Raw genomic sequence first — 21,204 nt, forward strand, 5'->3', positions numbered from 1 at the left:
ATTGTATACTGGATCCTTCCTAATTACCAGCTGCAAAGCTCGGAAGGGCAATGAGAAATTTCTGGCAGGGGGAGAGTTAGCTAAGGCCAAGGCCAATGCCAATGGGGAGGTGGTACAGAAGCTTGGCTTTTACCATTAACTGAACTTTTGCACTTGCTGCCTTGTCAATTGAAAGATTTTTTTGCAACTTTTTTTCCCTGAATGTCTTTATTTCCAGTTATTTTCCTCAATAATAATAGGAGGTTGTTCTAGATGAGGTGTGTTATAGGTGAATAAATACAGTATAAAGTGAGCAATGATAGTAAAAAGCCGTGAGTACTTCCTTGTTTTAGTAACTCATCTTTCTCCTAGGGATAATAAATTTTATGACTGATTATATTATGTTGTGACCTGTTTTTTTACTTCTCATGTCTTTTCAGACTGTACCAGAATCTAGATGAATGGGATGTCGTGCATGGTGTGTTCAGTAAAAAAATTCGATGCCATGATAGTGTTAAGTTAGCTATAAAAGCTGAATCCAACAGTTGTTGGGATGAAGCTCAGGAGTTTTACAAGAGAGCTATTTTCAGCAGTGACCCTGATAACCAAAAAGACTTCTATTATGAGGCATATTACAAGGTAGAGAATCAAACATTCTTGTTAAGCCAGTTTTGAAATTATCCTTTTTCAATTCCATCTGTATTGGTTTGTTGGTCCCACTTATGAATTACTTGGTTCTAGTGTCTTGCCAACTTGTCAAAATGGGAAGAACTGCTAACCTGCATTGAACAGCAGCTAGAGGGAAACCTAGATTCTGTATGGGAAGATGAGTGGTAAGTGTGTCATTTTTAGTAATCTATGTGTGTAATTTTATATGGTGAGTGTCCAGCTCCATGGCTAAATGGTTAGCGTGCTGGCCTTTGGTCACAGGGGACCCGGGTTCGATTCCCGGCAGGGTCGGAATTTTAACTATCATTGGTTAATATCTCTGGCATGGGAGCTGGTTGTATGTGTCGTCTTGATCATCATTTCCTCATCACGACGCACATGTCACCTACAGGCATTTAATCGAAGGACCTGCACCTGGCGAGCCGAACGTGTCCTTGGACACTCCCGGCACTAAAAGCCATACACCATTTCATTTTTATATGCAGACCTGCCAACCCTTCTGATTTACCCGAAAACTTTCCGTTTTTTAACTCTTCTTCTGATTTATTTTTATTTCTTCCTATTTTTGACCAATATAAGGATAAATAAAGGATAAATTCTTATGTGCTTGTGTAATTTACCCAACCTCATTTCCAAGCGTTTTTATTTGATGCTTTATTTCGCGAGTGTATCGCCCGTCGCCTTCATGTATCACATTTCCTGCTCGCTACAGCAGCATGTGTGCTTTTAGGCTAGGGACGGGATGGCAATTGTCCTTCAAGCAAGAGAGGTTAGCGTGCGCTAGCAACTCAGTTAATCGGGACAACAGAATGAGTTTCTTAATGTGTGGTTCGCGCACTGTTAACATCGTTTCTGTGCGTAATTTCATTGCAGTTGTATGCCACGTGTATTTTCTAGCGGTTCTGTACTTTTCCCTGTGTCAGAGTCATATGTTATTAATGTATGAGGCATACCAACCTGTTTTGTGTGCGGTAGTTTCATGTATTTCAGTACATTTTTGTTTGTTCTTACATTTCATAATTTTAATGAGTTGAATGAATTTCAGGAAATTGTGTCGGTGACAGTTTCTGGTATTTTCTCTTCACGTTATGGCCAAAAAACATAACAAACGTTATCTCCAAGTGTTCAGAGATACCTATAAAATTAAATTTCTGTTAATTTTACAGTCTAATAAGGGAAACTATTACGCAAATCACCTTGGGAGATAAATTTTATTTCAAGATATCAAAATTTCGAGATATAGAGAATACCGTTTTTGAGCATGTATAGCACATACCATAATTGAATCATATGTATCTTTGGGCTTTTACTGAATACATTATGTTTAACGGTACTTTTAACGGTATTTAAAAATATACGAAGAAACTCTATTTTACGGCATCACTCTAATTATAAAACTTACTATAGTAACTTTTTAGAAGACAGGATACAGTACATAGAGTAGTGAAACAAGAAACATAGCTCCGTTAACATGTTTGGAAAAAATCTGTTAGTCTCTTCTGTTTGTTGCAATTAACTTTTCCTCCCTTCACGTTGAAACTTCTCGTCAATACCACGCAGCCAAGTTTCATAAATGGAGCTTGTCTTCCGCGACTTCTGGGCTTGCTTTCGTACGTGACCAGTAATTAATTGACAAAGTATGTTACAAGTGTTATTTTCATATCCACCTATTCAATACTCTTTGTATGTTTGACCAATATACCTCGTGTACAGTAAATACTCTTCCCCTAGGAGAAAGGATAAATTTTTGTGTGCTTGTGTAATTAACCCAACCTCATTTTCAAGCGTATTTATTTGTATTGAATAGATGGATATTAAAATAACACTTGTAACATACTTTGTATTTACGTACATTTCAATACAGACCTAACATGAGAATTATAACATGTAATTAATTGACACCCGAGAAACGGCGAGGCTTTGCTGATTTGGCAATCATATTAGTTTCCAGCTTGATTGTAACCCTTTCTTTACTTGTTAACAGTTGCTCACAAACCACAAATGCCGTATTGCACAAAATTCGAGTTACAGAGTATTTTTTTGCTTCAAGGGAGGAAATGTTTGCTTCGAGAAATCGAGAAATTCGTATAACCGAATACGAGAATAGAGAAATAAGTACACGTGAAGAATAGGACAAACGGCCAGAAGATCTAAGTTAGTTCGAGATACTGAAAATTTGAGTAATAGAGGTTCGAGATATCGTGGTTTGACTGTAGTATTATTCATATGTATGTGTCATAAATGAGAGTGATTAGGTGCATTTTCTTGTAACCATTTTAATGGGTTTTTTTTTCAGTTTAAGAGTTTATAAATTTAATGGCCAATTCACACTGTAACTGTAGAATTGTATGCCTTTTATCCTGTCCTTTTTTCTCTTAGACCATTGTGCAATATATGTGATGAAATCCAAGAAAAAAATCCTATTTTTGATTTCTAAAAGTTGGCAACTATGTATATGGTGAGTTCTATTCATCAAGTACTACTGTATATCTACTTATTTGGTGATGATCAGCCTATTTGTTCTCACCACTTGCCTTGTGTGATACTGATGGTTCTTGGTGAGCTGACTGACTGTGACTGACTGTGACTGTATTTGTTTCCCAACTATCTTTTAAGTACTGGCAAGTTCTGGAACTTGGACAAAAGCAAAGTCATCACTAAGCTGTGTGGTACAACCTAGGAATATGGAGCACACACTGTGTTATATTCCACTCTAATACTCTCAAGTACTTTAATTTCTCTTTTATTACTTAGCCTGACTTTTTTTTTTTCTTTTTCTTTTTTTTTCTTTATGTTGCACCGACACAGATATGTCTTATGGTGACGATGGGATTGGAAAGGACTAGGAATGGGAAGGAAGCGGCCGTGGCCTTAATTAAGGCCTGGTGTGAAAATGGGAAACCACGGAAAACCATCTTTGGGGCTGCCGACAGTGGGGTTTGAACCCACTATCTCCCGATTACTGGATACTGGCCGCACTTAAGCGACTGCAGCTATCGAGCTCGGTAGCCTGAAATTATAGGGGACCTCAAGAATCCAGAATGTTGTATACACGCATATAATCTGCGCACCTCAATTTTAGGAGAGAAACTTAACAAAAAAAAGAGGATGAGGTGGGATTTTCTTTGTGTATTATTTACAAGAAATTAATCCTTCATTCTGATGTACTGTACTTCATAACTGAATGCAGTAAAATATACATTTTTTAAAGAAATTTATTATAGTCTTCACATACTGTTGGGAGGCAACACACTGATCAGAATTATCATGCAGTTTGTTTCCTTCCCCTGATATTTGTAATCGGCTAGTTTCACCTATGCATTGTCTTCATGATTGTGCTGTCTTGTATTAGCTGTATAGGAATGCGTTGTATGAAATGCCCGGTGATTACTTTTTTTCTTTGTTGTTGCTAGTCACTAGTACAACTTTCTCTGACATCGTACTTGTACTTTCTTTCTGTTGCGTGGTTTCCATTGTTCTCTGCATCTTCAGTAACCCCAAGCTTATCTTTATTTGTGAACAAGTGATTACAAAATCTTGTAGCCATACTTAATGTGTGGTTCACACTTCACTTCTAATGTGGCACTGACCCCACACAGACAAACACTGGACAACACTATAGTATAACTGGATCCATTGTTTGAGGCAAAGTGGTACCAACCATTTTTCAAATAGTACGCATACCCAAGTTTTTCTTAGCTGAATTCCAGAAAAAAATATTTGCAGAGTATTCATATATATTCGGTACAACAACCAATGTGTAAATTAATAAACTCCAGCATTTATGAACGGAGGAAATCAAATATACCATATTTACTCATGTGTAGACCACATTTTTTTTTTTCTTCTTCCATTTTTACAGTTGCAAAATGTAAGTGGGGTCCAATATGTGAGAACCTCCCATTTTGTATGATGAACATTTGACTTTTGGACCTATATAATGGTAAATGGTGAAGTGACTTTTAGGCCTACATAACTGTAAATGGTGAACGTATTGTACGTACTGGTAACTTATTTAGTCACATATTTGATGCCACTACGTAATGGATGGACCCCAGTTTTTCCTCTTAAAATTATGGAAATATTTCCAGGCTTAATGGAAACACTTCATTTTTGACAAAAATCTAAAACTGGATGAAATGTTGTATGCAATAAAATTAGCACTGAACACACAATACCATACACTTGTTGGAAAACAACAATTATTTCCTTGGTGTGTGTACAAAAGGGATGACAGTCTGCAGTGATTAATTATTGTCAGTGATGAGAAATGAAGGATGAACTAGTCATGTTCAAATTCTAGTTTTTAAATAGCAACGCTGTGCCAGTTCACTGTCCTAAATTGATAATATTGGAACTAAAATGGACGCAATTGCCACAACATGAATAAATACGGCACATAATCTCAATCATCTATGTCGATAAAATATAATGTATATTGTGATTGAGGCAGGAAAGATCAAGGTGGCAGTGAAAAAGACAAGGTAAAGCCTGGAATTGTTACAACACTATTATTCAAGAAAACTGCAAATTGAAAGCAAATCAAGGCAACGATCTTATTGAAAGAGTCATATATCACGAGCGGCAAATCAAGATTTCAAGAGAATCTTAAGAATATTTAAAGGAGAAGACCTACTTCGCATAATAAAACACAAGAATGCAGAAGATAAAGGCCAAAAATAAAGTGGCAAGTTCATAAGGAAGATTGTGGGAAAGCTGACGTCACAATTTCCAATTGGCAAGGAATAACCCTTAATAGCTACCAAGAAAGTAATATGTAAGCCACTGCAAATAACTGAATTGACATGTAGAACAGCAATTGTAACACAGATACCTGAATTAGAAGCAGACATATTGGTAATCTAAAAGCGGAATTAGAATTGAAGTTAAAAAAATAAATGTCACGCCTGATATAGACATTACAATGTTAGAAGGCTATGAAATCCCTATGGTGACGAAATTGACTTCTTCTGTGTTTAGTTTTGTTGCATTGTGCAAGAAATGGCTGTCAAGATTTGCTAAGAAGACCATGGCCCGATGACCAGAGGAGGCTTGCCTGAGATGACAGCAAGGGAAACTGGACCTATCCCATAACATCCCAGTGACCAGCGAAGGATGTAGCGGCCGTGTCTGATCCATAGATGTTCCAGTACATCTAATGCAAACTTCATTGGAGCAGATGGAAAAAGATAAGTCATACACATTGGAGTAGTAAGTAGAGTAAATCTTAATAAATTGATTTTTTCTTGTGTGGTGAACAAATAGTGAGGCAGTGAGATCTTTAGCTTAGCTCAGAAATAGTAAGTTCTCATGAAATAATATATGTTTGTGTCGATGTGAGGGGATGATAGGTAGTTTCTATACGATATGACTAATCCTAGGCTAGGATGTATGTGAAATATATAACTTGAAAGTGCATTCGTAATGACATTTAATTCAATGATGAGGTAATCATATGTGAATTATAAGATCTGTAATGACATAATGGTTAATAATATGAGTAAATAGGGTTAATATCTTATAAGATGGGGATAGTACAGTGCCATATATAGGTTATAGTTGGATTATATGAGAATATGTGAATGATATGAAGTAAAATAGAAATGAATTAAGAAGAAATGGAATATTCAAGTAAGTAGATGATGGTTACAGAATTCTAAGTGTCAAGTCAACGTGTATAAGAAGGTTTTGGGCAAATGAAAGAATAAATATGATAGTGAAATATGAAGGAAGTGGTATATGAATAAGTGAATGAATATAAGGAAGAGTAATGATAGTGATATTTATTGTTTCGTTGGTAAAGAAGAAAATGATTTATTCTGATGATTAAAATAAGAGGGTTGATGCAATTTAGGGTTTATACTGTACTTAAATTAATTCTTAGATATTTCATATCCAACATATTGAAGTTATATTATGTAGGTCATATATAGAGTTTAGGCACATGTAAGTCATCAAGATAACTCACTGTAAGGAAAGTTGAGTAGAATATTAACCAACATTAACCTAGATTTTTTCCATAATTATGATTGTTTGATGAACAAATACATGGCACTTATTTTTACCACATCTATCAGTATGTCAAGTTATTCACATATAATTGTAGATGGTAAAGATTGTTAGTCTTCATTAATAATACTTTATACCTGTTTTTATAAATAACAGTGTGTGAGGTGTTGTAATTTATTAACTGCCTGATGACAGAGTTCATGAGACACATTTATACAGTTGGTCTAACTTGTAAGATTTAGGAGAGGAATGATATTCAGTTGAGCTATACATTAAAAAATGTATGAAAACTAAAGTCAGTCAGCCCGGCCATTCTATTCGGTCAATTTCCTTCATTTGTTTTTTAACTGAAAGGTATTCATGCATAGATTTGTCATCAGGTACTATAAATCACTTAACTTCCACCTTCCTCAAATTATTTTATTTTTCAATTTTTTGTCTCTTTGAAGCAATCACATCATTGATTCTAATAAAGGTATGGAGTTCGTTTTGGCCTAAGAACACTCAGTGGATCAAGCTCTTTCATTTCAGCTCTTAAATATTCAAATTGGTTGATTCTGAAGAAAGTTATGAGTACACATTCAATTTGACGTCTCATTTCTTCAACGTTTTTTCTTATTGAAGCAATCATATCTTGCGTTCCAATTGAGGTACACAGTTTTGGTCTAAAAACACTCAGTGGATCAGGCGCTTTCTTCTGAGGTAATAACTACTTAAATTGGTAGATTCTGAGAAAAGTTATGAGTACATTTGTCTCCACGACAAAGATCTTTGAAGGACTTTGCAACAGTTCGGCGTGTTCTGTTGTTTCAAGGAACGTTTTATTCAATTTCTTTGTGTGATGTATTTTCAAGTGTTTTGTTGACATAATATTACATTTTATTACCACAGCAGATAATGTGCTTTATTTCATTAACTCGAAACTTTGCAAATACATCCGTGAGGATAGTAACGAACAACACCATACTCTGTACATTGGGGGCGGAGCCAGCAGGAAACTGCTAGTAGTAGATATTAATTTAGAAGAGAGCACATGATGTAAATGACTTAATACTTATTTTTTTCCTGAGGCATCCATGAAAACCAGTTCCTAAGTGATAACCTTATCTTCGTCCTCGATATTATAAATACTTGAAGACTAAAATGTTTAAGACCTGAATACCTATAATTTAAGGCAAATGGCTGTTGCTGAAACAAATGATTTCCCGGGAAGATCTGTAAATAATTTTATAACGTTAATTAAAGTAGCAATATTATCTTTTATACTGATGGATAGGAAACAATAAGGTGATTTCAATTTATATGGGTAGAATTTGCCAGAGTAATTTCAATTTTCTATTTTTCCATTGTACATAATTATGAATATGTTAATAATCAAAGGTCTTTGATAAAATGATTCAAGATAATTAACCAATTTTAAATGAAGTTTGTCATTCTTTCCAAGAAGGTTTTGTTTCTTTATTTATTTCGCTAGATTTTACATTATTGGTATTTATATTCATATAAGTGTAAGTATTATAGTAACAGAGTCAACTATAGCTTAAAATTTGCGAAACTGTTTTATAAGAAGGGTTAGTTGATGCAGTGGAGACGTCCATCGGCCTTATCGACAAAGGAAATAGCCGTCAAACAAAACATTATTTGCAGTCTCTTTGAATCCACGACCACAAGATGATGTTTGGATCGAAATTAAACAGAAACAAGCTAGTCAGGATTTCTTCGCGGCCCGTCCTGGATGCAGGAACAGCACAACGCGCAAAATCTCTAAACTGCGACCAATTCATTTTAATGTGCACAAAATAACCCAGTATTGTTAGAACATCCTCAGTAGTCAGTTGTGTTGAGAAAACTTTCTTTTTTTTTTTTTTTCGCATTGGATTGGAATAAGTCAAAATATTAAACTTATACAGTGAGTTAGTATTGTTAGTTTTTTAAAATTAGTTTTACCAATAATTATTGATGTACTTTAATTCCAGTTTTAAGTTACTGTCTGTGTTTCATTACATGAGCTACACAGCTGGTGCTAATTGTCAATAGATAGATCGATCGTAGACTTGTTTGTGGCGAGACCAAGACCAACTTCAATAGTCAAACCTTAATGCTACTCGCGATTCTTCCAAGATGGCAATTCGGGCGGCCCATGGCCCAAGTACATTGTAAACATTGGTTTGTTTACATTTGTTTCTTCCATATGCAGCTGGTGTAATTTCATGTAAACTGACAGTAAATGTTAATTGTTTATGAACGTAGGTTTTCGTGGCTCATTGTATTAACATAAATAAATGAACTGGATTAAAGCCGCTATATATATATACACAAATATATTTATTTATTTATTTAATAATAAAGTCGAGCTTTCAGCCAAATTGCATTTATATTGTTTACAAAATTCTACTTATAATATCTCCTGTACTGCTTACAAATATAGTCAACTCATATACAGTATGTGGAATTACTTCAAATGATACTATACAATTGGTATAAGATTAAAATTTATATTGCATTTATTTATTTATTTTTTACCCATTCTGGAACCTAAGTAGCATAACGACCTGCTGCGTCTTAACCAGAGCCCCTTTTGCCACCAATTTTCAGAGTTCCTGAAGGGCCTTCACAGCTACTGTAGCAGTCCCAGGGCCCTCGAAGTCCCCACTGTACTTCACCCCTACAGGCAGTCCCCTACTTTGGCTGTCCAAACTCCTTAGACCAGGGGATGGAATTAATTTATTCACACACATTTTTTATTTACATTAACCTGCACTGGTCGAATGCCCTCTAACATTTCATTTATTTTCTCTGTTGCTGTTTATTCTCTTCTTGAATATCTGTACAGATTTTGGAACAGGATCAAACACTACCCCTGGTAAACTGTTCCACTCCTTCACACCCTTCCCAATAAAATAAAATTTACCCCAATCGCTTCTGCTAAAATTCCTTCTAATTTTATATTTGTGGACTGTCCTGCCGATACAATTATTTTCCAACTGAAGCCTCTCACGGATATCTCCCCAGGCTTCTTCTCTTGTATAGGCTCTATATAATCATATAAGTCTAGTTTTCTCCCTTCTCTTACTTAAAGTTTCCCACCCAAGTTCCTTTAACATTTCTGATACACTACTCTTTCTCCTGAAATCCCCTGTTACAAATCTTGCTGCTTTCCTCTGTACACTACCTTCTTTTATTAGGTATTCTTGGTGAGGATCCCAAACACTGTTTGCATATTCCAGTAATTGATGAACCATACTTAAGTAACTTTTTTCTTTTAATTCTTTATTGCATCCTTTAAGTAGCCTCATTATGACATGTAACAATCTGTATGCTTTCCCAACAATGTCATCATCATCACCCTTCCAGTGCAAATTACTTTCAAATCTCACACTTAAGTATTTGCACTTGCCATCTTTTGGGATAACTACCTTATCCAAAGTATATTCAAATTCAGTTTTAAAACTCCTGTTTGTAAAAGTTGTAAAAGTTGATTTGCCTCCATAAACCTTCATATTATTTTCTTCAACCCATTGTTGGATACTTTCAAGGTCCCTTTGTAATTTTGAACAATCCTCAATGTTATTTATTTCCCTATAAACAAATATGTCATCTGCATACAATCTTATTTTTGATGTTATATTGTTCCCTAAATCATTTGCGTATATTAAGAAAAGTAACGGACCGATTATACTACCCTGTGCAATTCCCTTCCAAACTTTCTCTTCCTGTGATACATTATTTCCTACTTTGACTTTCTGAACCCTTGAATTTAGAAAATATTTTTATCCAACGTGTAACCCTTATGTCCAATCCTATTCCCTCCAATTTCTTTAATAATATTCCATGTTCCACTCTATCAAAGGCTTTGGAAAGATCTATGGCTATGCAATCTAACTGACCTGAATCCAATTGATCTGATATGTCCTGCTGATATCCCACCAGTTGTGCCTCACAAGAAAATTTCTTTCTAAATCCATACTGGCTCCTCATGAACCAATTTTTATCATCACATATCCCTCTGATGTACTTTGATATTAAACTCTCCAGTATTTTACAAACTATACTGGTCAGGCTGATTGGTCTGTAGTTCTCTGGTTTCCTTTTATCACCCTTTCCTTTATAAATTGGTATTATTATAGATTCCTTCCATTCCTTTGGTTCTTCGAAGGAGCACAGGACTACAGCAAAAAGAAAAAGTATTCCTTCCGTACGTGAAAGGTATAACTGACAGAATAGGGCGCATTCTTAAGAAGTACAATATAATTCCGGTTTTCACGACAGACTGAAAGCTCAAATCCCTGTTTCGACCAGTCAAAGAAAAACCACATCTTGAAACACCGGGCGTGTATGAAATTCCATGTGGTTCTGGTTGCTCATGTGTTGGCATGACAACAAGGTTTGTTAGCACCAGGGTGAAAGAATACTTTAGGTCGGTAAAGAATGTCGCTCTTTCATCCTCCACGGAGAATGCTACAAGCCAGTCTACCATAGCGGAACATTTCTACAGTACAGACCATGAAATCCTCTTTCACCAGGCGAAGGCTATCGCGCCTGTAAAACACTTCTGCGTTTTACTTGTGAGGGAAGCCATAGAGATAGAGCTACTCCCAAATAACATCAACAGGGAAGACGGCTTCAAGTTATCAAATACATGGAGACCTGCACTGCTGAAATACATGCATAACACCACCATGGCACAGTGGGACGCTCTCAAGAAACTGTCGACAGAGGGCAGTGAATTGGTAACTTCCCTCCCAACCATCACAGCACAGCGTGACGATCCTTGAGTCCAGTTAGTGGGGTAGGCCATGGATAGTACGGGCATGACTTCCATGTTCCTTCGAAGAACTTCTATGCCCACTGTCAGAGGCAAAACTTTACATGCCCTGATGAAGGCCAATGCAATTTGGTTGAAAGCTCGGCTTCATTATTAAATCAATATAAATAAATATATATATGTATAGTGGCTTTAATCCAGTTCATTTATTTATAAATGTTAATTGTCTTTGTAGAATATAGTGTAAGTGCACAAGTGTATTAATTTATAAGAGTTGGTGGACATTTAGAATCTGTATATGCAGCAATGTGGGAATGTGTTTTTTTTTTTAATTGGTTGCTCATGCTGTGTTCTCGATTATAAGTCGAACTAAGGCAATGCCTACAATTCAAAATAAAAAGTTGATCCACCTATTCAATACAATTTGATTATTGATGTAATAATATGAATCATCAAGACCTTGTGGTACTAGTTTCAGCCTAACAATAAAGGTCATCTTCAGCGACTTCAAATTGACAAACACATAACAAATTATATACAATAAAACAAGTATGGAAACCTAGTCTTAGAAATGAATTTGACATGCAGCATTAAAACATCGTGGTCTCTCCTTGTGAAGGACAATATAGTTAATTGCAATTCATCCAGTTATAATTACATCCAGGTGACATGTCTTAAGGTGCTTAATTTTAGTAGTTAAAGATGCAAGCAATATGATTTATCTTCAGCTTCCTATACTGTCACCACTCCCTATAACTCTTCTAAACAAACCCACTAACTTATATGTATCGCTAGCTCATGTACCTGTGCTTTGCTATGGAATTGTAGGTAAAGTGCTGTAAGATTTAATTAGTTTGCATTGCTCTTAGCATTACCCAAGAAATACCACAGGGAGATCTCCATACATCATTTCTCATCTAAAGTCTGAGTTAGAGAGTTTTCATTACAATGGTAATTCTCATTTGGGAGTTTAGATAATAATGGCAAGCTCCCTTACCTGCTGTCATTTGTAGTAGATATGGGGAGTTTTCCACTATAATGGCAGTTTCCCACTGGTTACAACACTTCCAAATGATTTCAACAGTTGCTACCGATATAGTCAGCACAGTCTTCACTGCTAGGCCTTGTGTACAGACTCTTACCAAATTAAAAATTACACAAATATAGTTGTTGTTTGAGTCATCAGTCCATAGACTGGTTTGATGCAGCCTTCCATGCCACCCTATCCTGTGCTAACCTTTTCATTTCTACGTAACTATTGCATCCTACATCTGCTCTAATCTGCTTGTCATATTCATACCTTGGTCTACCCCCACCGTTCTTACCACCTACACTTCCTTCAAAAACCAACTGAACAAGTCCTGGGTGTCTTAAGATGTGTCCTATCATTCTGTCTCTTCTTCTCGTCAAATTTAGCCAAATCGATCTCCTCTCACCAATTCGATTCAGTATCTCTTCATTAGTGATTCGATCTATCCATCTCACCTTCAGCATTCTTCTGTAACACCACATTTCAAAAGCTTTTATTCTCTTTCTTTCTGAGCTAGTTATCGTCCATGTTTCACTTCCATACAATGCCACGCTCCACACGAAAGTCTTTAAAAACATCTTTCTAATTCCAATAATAATGTTTGAAGTGAGCAAATTTCTTTTCTTAAGAAAGCTCTTCCTGGCTTTAGTCTGCATTTTATGTCCTCCTTACTTCTGCCATCATTAGTTATTTTACTACCAAAGAAACAATATTCATTTACTTCCTTTAAGACTTCATTTCCCAATCTAATATTTCCTACATCACCTGCCTTCGTTCGACTGCACTCCATTACTTTTGTTTTGGACTTATTTATTTTCATCTTGTACTCCTTACCCAAGACTTCATCCATACCATTCAGCAACTTCTCGAGATCTTCTGCAGTCTCAGATAAAATAACAATATCATCGGCAAATCTCAAGGTTTTGATTTCCTCTCTTTGGACTGTGATTCCCTTTCCAAATTTCTCTTTGATTTCCTTTACTGCCTGTTCTATGTAAACATTGAAAAGGAGAGGGGACAAACTGCAGTCTTGCCTCACTCCTTTCTGGATTGCTGCTTCTTTTTCAAAGCCCTCGATTCTTATTACTGCAGACTGATTTTTATACAGATTGTAGATAATTCTTCGTTCTCGGTATCTGATCCCTATCATCTTCAGAATCATAAATAGCTTGGTCCAATCAACATTATCGAATGCCTTTTTTAGATCTACGATTGCCATGTACGCGGGCTTGTCCTTCTTGATTCGATCCTCTAAGATCAGACGTAAAGTCAGGATTGCTTCACGTGTTCCTACATTTCTTCTGAAGCCAAATTGATCTTCTCCCAACTCAGCTTCAACTTGTTTTTCCATTCTTCTGTAAATAATACGTGTTAAAATTTTGCAGTCATGAGATACTAAACTAATGGTGCGGTAATTTTTACACCTGTCAGCACCAGCTTTCTTGGGAATAGGTATAACAACATTCTGCCGAAAATCAGATGGGACTTCTCCTGTCTCATACATCCTGCACACTAAATGAAATAACCTTCCCATGCTGGTTTCTCCTAAGGCAGTCAGTAATTCAGAGGGAATGTCATCAGTTCCAGGTGTCCTGTTCTTATTTAGGTTTCTCAGAGCTCTGTCTAACTCTGACCTCAAAATTGGGTCTCCCATTTCATCAGCATCAACAGCCTCTTCTTGTTCCAGAACCAAATTATCTACATCTTTACCTTGATACAACTGTTGGATGTGTTCTTGCCATCTTTCTGCTTTTTCTTCTTTTCCTAGAAGGGGCTTTCCATCTGAGCTCTTAATATTCATACACCTAGATTTCCTTTCTCCAAAGGTTTCCTTGATTTTCCTGTATGCAGCATCTACCTTTCCCAGGACCATACAGCCTTCAACATCCTTGCACTTCTCCTTCAGCCATTCTTCCTTAGCTACCTTGCACTTTCTATCCACTTGATTCTTTAATCGCCTGTATTCTTTTCTGCCCTCTTCATTTCTAGCATTCTTGTATTTTCGTCGTTCATCAATCAGGTCTAGTATCTCCTGAGTTATCCACTGATTCTTAGTTGATCTTTTCTTCCTTCCTAACATTTCTTCAGCAGCCCTACCGACTTCATTTTTCATGACTCTCCACTCTTCCTCTATAGTGTTTCCTACAGCCTTTTCATTTAGTCCTTTTGCAACATGTTCCTTGAAACAATCCCTCACGCTCTTTTCTTTCAACTTGCCTAGATCCCATCTTTTTGCATTCTTTCCTTTCTTCAATTTCTTTAACTTCAGATGGCATTTCATGACCAACAAGTTGTGGTCAGAGTCCATGTCTGCTCCTGGGAAAGTTTTGCAATCCAACACCTGGTTCCTGAATCTCTGCCTAATCATAATGAAGTCTATTTGATACCTTCCAGTGTCGCCAGGTCTCGTCCACGTATACAGCCGTCGTTTGTGGTATACATGTATACATGTTCAAAACTCTTATATCCTACTTTTACCTCAAAGTAAGAATTCAAAGATACAATGAAATATATGTATCCTGAAAATAAAATAAAATAAAATTAGTAAACAACATAATACTACCACTATTTACCTAAAATCAATTATTTACTTACTCAGTTCTATTTAAAACACCACTTCTACAAAGCCAAGATACTGGTATATTCTACAAAATTGAATTTTTTAATTATGTAAACGTTATTACCCATTGCGATAATTATCATATCAGTCAATCAGTCACTACTGATCTGCATTTAGGGCAGTCGCCCAGGTGACAGATTCCCTATCTGTTTCTTTCCTAGCCTTTTCTTAAATGATTGCAAAGAAATTGGAAATTTATTGAGCATCTCCCTTGGTAAGTTATTCCAATTCCTAACTCCCCTTCCTCTAAATGAATATATGCCCCTATTTGTCCTCTTAAATTCCACCTTTGTCTTCATATTGTGATCATTCTTACTTTTAAAGACACCACTCAGACTTATTCGTCTACTAATGTCTTCCTAGCCATCTCTCCACAGACAGCTTGGAACATACCGCTTAGTTGAACAGCTTGTCTCCTTTCTCCCAAGTTTTCCCAGCCTAAACTTTGCAACATTTTCGTAATGTCCGGCTCCATAGCTAAATGTTTAGCGTGCTGGCCTTTGGTCACAGGGGTCCCGGGTTCAATTCCCAGCAGGGTCAGGAATTTTAACCATCATTTGTTAATTTCGCTGGCACGGGGACTGGGTGTATGTGTCGTATTCATCATCATTTCATCTTCATCACGACGCACAGGTCACCTACAGGAGTCAAATCAAAAGACCTGCACCTGGCGAGCTGAACTTGTCCTCGGACACTCCCGGCACTAAAAGCCATACCATTTCATTTCATTTTCGTAACGTTACATTTTGTCAGGAATCACCCAGAACAAATCGAGCTGCTTTTCTTTGGATTTTTTCACAGTTCTTGAATCAAATAATCCTGGTGTTGGTCCCATACACTGGAATCATACTCTATTTGGGGTCTTACCAGAGACTTAAATGCTCTCTCCTTTACATCCTAACTACTAGAGGTGGGCTAAACTGCTATTTGTGTGAAACAGTTTCAACTGTTCCTGTTTCAAACTTGAAACAGTTTCAAAATAACTGTTTCGAATAGCAGTTTTGTGCTTCTCATTCCAAATAGCATTGTAACATGATTGCTAGTGTTGTTGCACCCTGCTATTTTAATAGTGACTTAAAAACTCCTGTACAGAATAAATTAACATAAAAATAAAACTGTTTTTGCCAGTGGAGTGATGCTTCAAGAGCTACAACTAATAATTAGACATGATTACTTTTTATAACTTGTTTAAACGCTCTCGTTAATGCTTTTACATAATTAAGTAAACATTGAGGTTAGATTATACTGGTAATTCTTGCATTATAAATTGGCTTTTTCTCCTTGATACCAGTATAAAGACATGCCAATGCTGCTCATAAACAAATACCTTTCCAAAAGGCTATTCGAAAATTTTCGGTCATAAGTTGTAATATTTTCAAGGGGAACCTGCGTAACTGAGACTGTGGTTGTGGGTCCAATGATTTGTTAATTAGCACTGTTGTGTTTTTACAGTTTATACAGAATAACCATGCCTTTGCTGGCGAGATGTAGTGTGTACAGTGCACTATGTCTTCTGGTATGGGCTATAACAAATTTGTTACTTTCATTGACCGGTCTCAGTCTCATCCTTGGCTTTGACAATATGAAAGTGACTGAGGTATGAGTGATGCTAGTAATACCATTCCTTATGCAGCCAGTCCCTGCTATGAATGGTGTGAAAATATCGCTCATAGCGTCGGTTGGTGCATGCATTTCAGTGGGCTTGGCAGACTGATATGTAATAGCAACAGCTGGCTCGGTGAGGAAAGCAACGGGAAACTACCTCACTCCTCATTTCCCTAGTACGCCTCTTCAGTAACACCTAGGCTATTTATGACAGCTGTTGGCAGAGCTGAAGAGGATCAAACCAGCCTTCGGGCTGAATACCCAACATACATACAACAGAATAACCTTTCCCAATGCTACTGTCATTCCTTCTTCTTTCTTCTTTGTCGTTTTGGCCTACTGAGGACCACGGGGCTCGTATTTACTCTTCGATAAAGTTGTTGCTTTCTTCTTCCAGTACTCCTTCATTTGCTGACTATGAGGCAGCTTTCTCTCTTCTGTCCACTTAATTCCTGTAATCTTCTTACTTGTAAGGGACGTTGGGAAAACACCGTGTCGGATGACTTGACGGAACAGTATTCGGTCATGAGTTTGTCCCAGTGGGATACCTAGTTGTTCCATATCCGACTTAACTGACGTGATCCATTTTTTCTTAGAAGCCTTGCCTCTTCCTGTTACTGTGAATATCCTGTTGGTGAGTCTTTCGAAATCCAGACAGGCCAAGTGTCCATAAAAGGTCAGGTGCATTTTCCTTATACACGTGACGATGTCCTCCTGCTGTTCATACAGTTCATAATTATGGCGGATTCTGTAAATACCTCCTTCCTCTCTGATTGGTTTTATATCCTCCTCAGGATCTTCCTCTCTTTTAACTCCAGCTTTCTGAGTGGGCCCTTCCTGGCCATTACAAGGCACTTGGAAGCATACAGAATAGATGGTTTGACGACCGAGTTGTAGTGTCTGAGTTTGAGGTTCTTGGAGAGGCACTTAGATGAATAGATATTACGACAGGAGTGATAACCCCTTTCAAACTCGGTACATCTGGCATCTATGGCTAGGTTCTCGCTCTGATTTGCAGAGATCCATTCTCCCAAGTACTTAACTGTGAGAGGAATTGTAGAAGGGGCCTCTTTGATAATGGTCTTAAATTCAGTCTTGTGGATGCTGATCTTCAGACCAGTCTTAACCGCTACACTACAAAGACTCTGTAAGTTATAGGTAGCCTCCTCTATATTGTTTGCCAGTAGAATGAGGTCATTGGCAAAGGCTAGGCACGGGACAATGAGGTTCTCTCTCTTGTACCCAAGCTTCAGTCCAGCTCCCGGTGGTAGCATCGTTCTCCATTCCCTAATGATATTTTCCAGGACACAGTTGAAGAGAATACAGGAGACACCATCACCCTGTCTAACTCCTATTCTGATTGGAAAGCTTTCGGATAGTTCACCTCTGGATCTGACCTTGGTCATCGTGTTCCTCAGAGTGGCATGAACTAATCGTAGGGTCTTCCCATCCAGACCAAGTTTCCTTAGTATGGAGAAAAGGGTGTCTCTGTCCACAGAGTCATAAGCTTTCTGAAAATCTACTAGGACTACTACCCAGGGATGTCCACCTCAGCTTTTGTAATTGAGAACTGTCTTAAGATTGTGTATCTGTTCTGGACAAGATCTAGTCTTACGGAAACCACCTTGGTATTTACCTAACTGTGGGTCTAGATGTGTGGTGACTCTATTGAGCAGGGCTACAGAGAGGATCTTGTAGGTAATTTTTAACAAGGAAATATCTCTATAATTGTTGAAGTCTGTCTTACTTCCCTTCTTGTGAAGGGGTTGAATCACAGCAGACTTCTATCCTTCGGGTAGGGACTCTGTTGTCCATGTGTCGTTTATGATTTGATGGATGCTCTGCAAAGACTGGTCATCTGCATGTTTCCACATCTCGACAACTATGCCGCCTTCACCTGAAGCCTTGTTGTTCTTGAGACCACCGATGATGTCCATTATTTCTTCTCTCGTAGATGGTTGAGAATCAGGGTTCCTGAGTGAAGGCTGATGGAAAATAAGCTTGTCTTCAGGTTCCTCCGCATTTAGTAGCTTCTGGAAATAATCTGCAAGAGTTTTGGTGCAGTCTTCATTGTTCAGTTGAAGTTTTCCATCTGGCCCTGGAGGGTGAGGGTAGGAGCTGTGTACTGGGTCATTTGCTTCTTAAGTCCTTTGTACAGGTCTCTTGAGTTGTTTTGTCTGAAAATTATTTTCAGCCTGTTGCATTAGGCTCCTGAGGTAATTTCTCTTGGCACTGCGGATGGTGTTAGCTGTAGCTTTTCTTTGCATGAGGAAGGCTTCATAATTGGCTTCAATTTTATGTTGGTTCCACCTAGTCCAGGCTTTACGCCTTTCTGCTATAACCTTATCACATTTTTTGTACTCCACCATGGGTGTTTGCATTTGGTTGATGAGGCAGGGATAGTTTCTTGAGCGGCATCCAGCAAGGCCTTTTGTAAGGCAAGCCATCCTTCTTTCTCTGTATTCTTCCTGAGGGTATCCTGAAAATCACAGTCCTCATCGCACAGTCACAGAGTGTTGAACCTGGGTATCTTATGACTACTTTGGAGATTTGGTGTTTTCCTAAAGGGTTGCATATTAATCTTGACAAGTGAAAGGTAGTGATCAGAGTCTGTGTTGGCTCCTCGTAATACCGTGACGTTCTATATGCCGTATGATGTTGCCGTGCTATAGCAACATGGTCTAACTGGAATTCACCAAGCATAGGATTTGGACTCTTCCAGGTTTTGGCCTTTCTAGGTAGACGTTTGAAGGCCTAAGTTGTACTTGTCACAGAGTTCAATGAGACGGTGTCCATTTCTGTTTGTTCTCTTATGGGCTGGATAATGGCCTGCTATCTTCCAGTACTTCCACTCCTTACCAACTTGTACATTGAAGTCTCCCATGAGTATGATGCTATATACTTTTCTCTACTAAGCTGCTTTGTGATTTCTTCAAATGGTTTCAGCACTGTGCAGAGATCTTTACAAATTTCCCATTCTTCTTCAGAGAGTACAGGTAAGATGTTGCTGGTCAATGCTGTTGTTTCCTTTATTGCATCTTTGAGCTCCACAAAGCGACTCAGCATATAAAATGTTGAGCTCCATCTAGTTGGTACACTCTGAATTAATTTTTTAGGGATAATATCACTGTGAGCTTTCTGGTAGTCCATTAGCTTTCTTGTTGCAATTGCACTTCTTTTGAAGAAGGCAACAATAGATTTGACCTTTTCTTGCAGTGGTTGTACTTTACCTAAAGCTTCCTGAACAACCAGGTTCAGGGTATGTGCATAACAACCAAAATGCTTCCACCCTAGGTCATTCTTTACAGCATATTTTATGTTGCTTGCATTATCTGTGACAACCAATTGAACTTTCTCAGATAAATTAAATTTATCTGTTATGTTTCTTACATGTGTAGCCAAATTACTGCTAGTATGTGGCCCATCTACTGGTGTACAGTCCAATAATGTTGTAATCTATTTGAAGTCTTCATCCATGTAGTGGGCGGTGACAGCTATGTAAGAATCATTGTTTTTAGAAGTCCAACAATCCGTTGTAAGGCAGACATTTTCAGTAGATAACAGCTGTTGTGAGACAGCATTGAAACATTGCTCATACGCTGCTGGTAGGTAACTAGAAGATATGAGTTTCCTGTTGGGGAGTTCATATGAAGAATTTAATGCCTTCACAAATTCTATAAACCCATGGTCTTCCACTATAGAGAAAGATTGAAAATCCAGAACAAACAGCTTCATTAAGTAGTGATTGAGCCTTTTCTGAACAGTATGACTGATTTTCTTTGTCAAAAAACTTTATATATGTGAATGGTGGGATGAACTGCTGGTGTTTGTTACTGTAGTATTAAGCCCTGAACAAGAGTTGACACTTGAAGTGGGTACTGAAGTTAAAGGAATGTGAAGATCTTGATTATGAGATAGGAAGACACAGGAGGTTGCTGAGGATTACTTTGATTTTTGGAATTGTCTGGTAAGTGGGAAGGAGGCCCTGAAGTAGTACTTTTTCTTGAAATGGGAGCAGAAACTTGAGGATTATCCATATTGGCTATTTCACTGTAAAAATTTTCACCTGATTTTGATATTGTCACTGTAGTGTGTTTTCTCCTTAGATGTGTTTTTAAGTTTGTTACTGATGATTTATACGACAGCTTTTGGCTACAGATATCACATTGTACCACATGGTCACTGGTCCTTACCTCTGTAAAAAAAATGACCATAATGGGCTGGTTTTATTCCTCTTGACCACCACATTCATTTTCAAATACTATAATTTATTAGTGTTCAACAAAATGCATTCATGAATAAGTTAATTAACCAAAATAAAACACACTTAAAATTTGCACTGCACTCACAAGTCAGCCATATCCTGATTTTCACTCTGTATAACTCAAAATTACAGAAGCGTCCACCTCCGCATGTTGCATACAGAATTCGCGGGAAGTGAATACTGTATCATGATTTTTGCAATTTCAGCAGATTTTGAACTATATGGCAATTTCCCACATGATCAGGTATCACAATATTATTTCT

At 37.4% G+C, this 21,204-nt stretch overlaps 1 protein-coding gene across 1 annotated transcript in view; it reads left to right on the top strand.

The window, feature by feature from the left end:
- Positions 1–21,204, top strand: part of LOC136857637 (DNA-dependent protein kinase catalytic subunit) — an 873,484-nt gene that overhangs the window by 583,337 nt on the left and 268,943 nt on the right. The window contains exons 35-36 of the mRNA XM_067136445.2: positions 420–618; positions 721–812. Coding sequence (XP_066992546.2) covers positions 420–618; positions 721–812 — 291 coding nt within the window. The remainder of the gene's footprint in view (positions 1–419; positions 619–720; positions 813–21,204) is intronic.

This window comes from Anabrus simplex, chromosome 1, assembly GCF_040414725.1.
Source record: "Anabrus simplex isolate iqAnaSimp1 chromosome 1, ASM4041472v1, whole genome shotgun sequence".
In the NCBI taxonomy this organism is placed as follows: domain Eukaryota; kingdom Metazoa; phylum Arthropoda; class Insecta; order Orthoptera; family Tettigoniidae; genus Anabrus; species Anabrus simplex.